The 1,842-nt window shown below is 39.6% G+C and overlaps 1 protein-coding gene across 1 annotated transcript; it reads left to right on the top strand.

Annotated features, from left to right (window-relative positions):
* Positions 1–1,257, top strand: LOC126709052 (protein PHOSPHATE-INDUCED 1-like). The gene has a single exon (XM_050409131.1). The coding sequence runs from the start codon at positions 120–122 to the stop codon at positions 1,074–1,076; it is 957 nt and encodes a 318-aa protein (XP_050265088.1). The 5' UTR covers positions 1–119; the 3' UTR covers positions 1,077–1,257.
* The last annotated feature ends 585 nt before the right edge of the window (positions 1,258–1,842 follow it).

The raw sequence follows: 1,842 nt of genomic DNA, 5'->3' as shown, positions 1-1,842 counted from the left end.
ATCTCAATCTCAAACCATTCACAATCACACAAAGCTATCCCAGCTTCTTTCCTCCTCATCTCTTTACGAAGAAAAAAAAATTCTTATTTCTTTCCTGCACTGTTTTGAAAATTTTAAAAATGGCCTCTTTTGTTTCCAGAACTTTCTTAAATCTACTATTGGTAGTATCATTGTTTCAAGTCTCTTTGGCTATGAGAAAGCTCAATGAGCTTGTGCAAGACCAGACCCAGCTCTTGTACCACAATGGCCCTCTTCTATCTGGCAAAATCTCCATTAATCTCATTTGGTACGGAAAGTTCAAACCTTCCCAGAAAGCCATTGTCACTGATTTCATTACCTCCCTATCATCTTCACCACCCCAACAAACCGTGCAACCATCTGTTGCCGCGTGGTGGAAAACCACTGGGAAGTACTACCACCTCAAATCCAAGAAATCATCTTCATTTTCCCTCTATTTGGGCAAGCAAATGGTGGACGAGAGTTACAGATTGGGAAAGTCACTCACAAGCAAACAACTTGTGGAGTTGGCTTCAAAGGGTGACCAAAAGAACGCCATTAACGTTGTTCTCACTTCCTCAGATGTGGCTGTCGAGAATTTCTGTCTTAGCCGATGTGGGACTCATGGGTCTGCACTAGGCTCAAAGGGTGGTCACGTTAAGGGCAAGTACTCTAGGTTTGCTTACATCTGGGTCGGAAATTCTGAGACCCAATGCCCAGGCCAATGTGCTTGGCCATTCCACCAGCCCATCTACGGACCCCAGAGCCCACCCCTGGTTGCACCCAACAACGATGTGGGTCTAGATGGCATGATTATCAACTTGGCTAGCCTTTTGGCTGGGACAGTTACCAACCCATTTGGAAATGGTTACTTCCAAGGTCCAAAGGAGGCGCCTTTAGAAGCTGCATCTGCTTGTCCTGGGGTTTATGGCAAAGGAGCTTACCCTGGCTATGCTGGGGACTTGTTGGTGGATCCAACCACTGGTGCTAGCTACAATGCTCATGGTGCTAATGGGAGGAAGTATTTGGTTCCTGCTTTGTATGATCCTTCTACATCAACATGTTCAACTCTTGTTTGAGCAAAAAAAAAAAAGTGGATTAGTAAATCTAGAGCAGGGATTAGTGGAATGTATACGCTACTTAGGCAGATACTTTAATTCTTTTATTTTTTTTTTTTTGTTAGTATTGGTTTGCGGATTAATAAGAGCAAATTACTTTGGTTTGCTTCTTAATCAAATGACTACTTGCAAATTTTGTGTCTTTGCTTTTCTTCGCTGATGGGCTTTGCAGATTTTGTGAATTACTTCTAGCTCTAGGAATGCTTAAAATCTATGGGAAGCCGACTGGTAAAGTTGTGAGGACATTTGCAAGATGGGGGTATTAGCCCAATTAAGTACATATCACTCCTATAAAGTTAGAACTCCTATAAAGTAGAAAACATAAAAGAGGAAAAAAAAAAAAAAAAAAGGTATCTAAAATTCCCAAAGATTACGGGCTCCATTGGAGGTGATCGTCATATTGACGATGGTTAACAGGTTCTGTACAATTTTGTGTGGGTTTTATTTTCATTGATATTAAGTTCAAGGCTGTGAAGCTTTAAGACGAAAGTTATAAACAAAATAAATTGAATAAATAACTTAATTTCTTTCAATCATCCAAATGAAGCTTAATTATCCTCCACTGAACATCCTGTAAATTTAGCTTGCATATACTTATATTGTAATCGCATGTGTATGAACATTGAATCAAACCAAAGGTATGACTTTGAAAGTTTCAGTAAATTTAAAGCTTCAAAAATAGATGAAACGAAAATGGAACATTGCTTCCAATTAATTTTGTAGTCAA

This window comes from Quercus robur, chromosome 12 (genome assembly GCF_932294415.1).
Source record: "Quercus robur chromosome 12, dhQueRobu3.1, whole genome shotgun sequence".
Lineage (NCBI taxonomy): Eukaryota > Viridiplantae > Streptophyta > Magnoliopsida > Fagales > Fagaceae > Quercus > Quercus robur.
The sequence above is the reverse complement of the archived record's forward strand: the minus strand, read 5'-3'. Positions and strand labels throughout refer to the sequence as shown.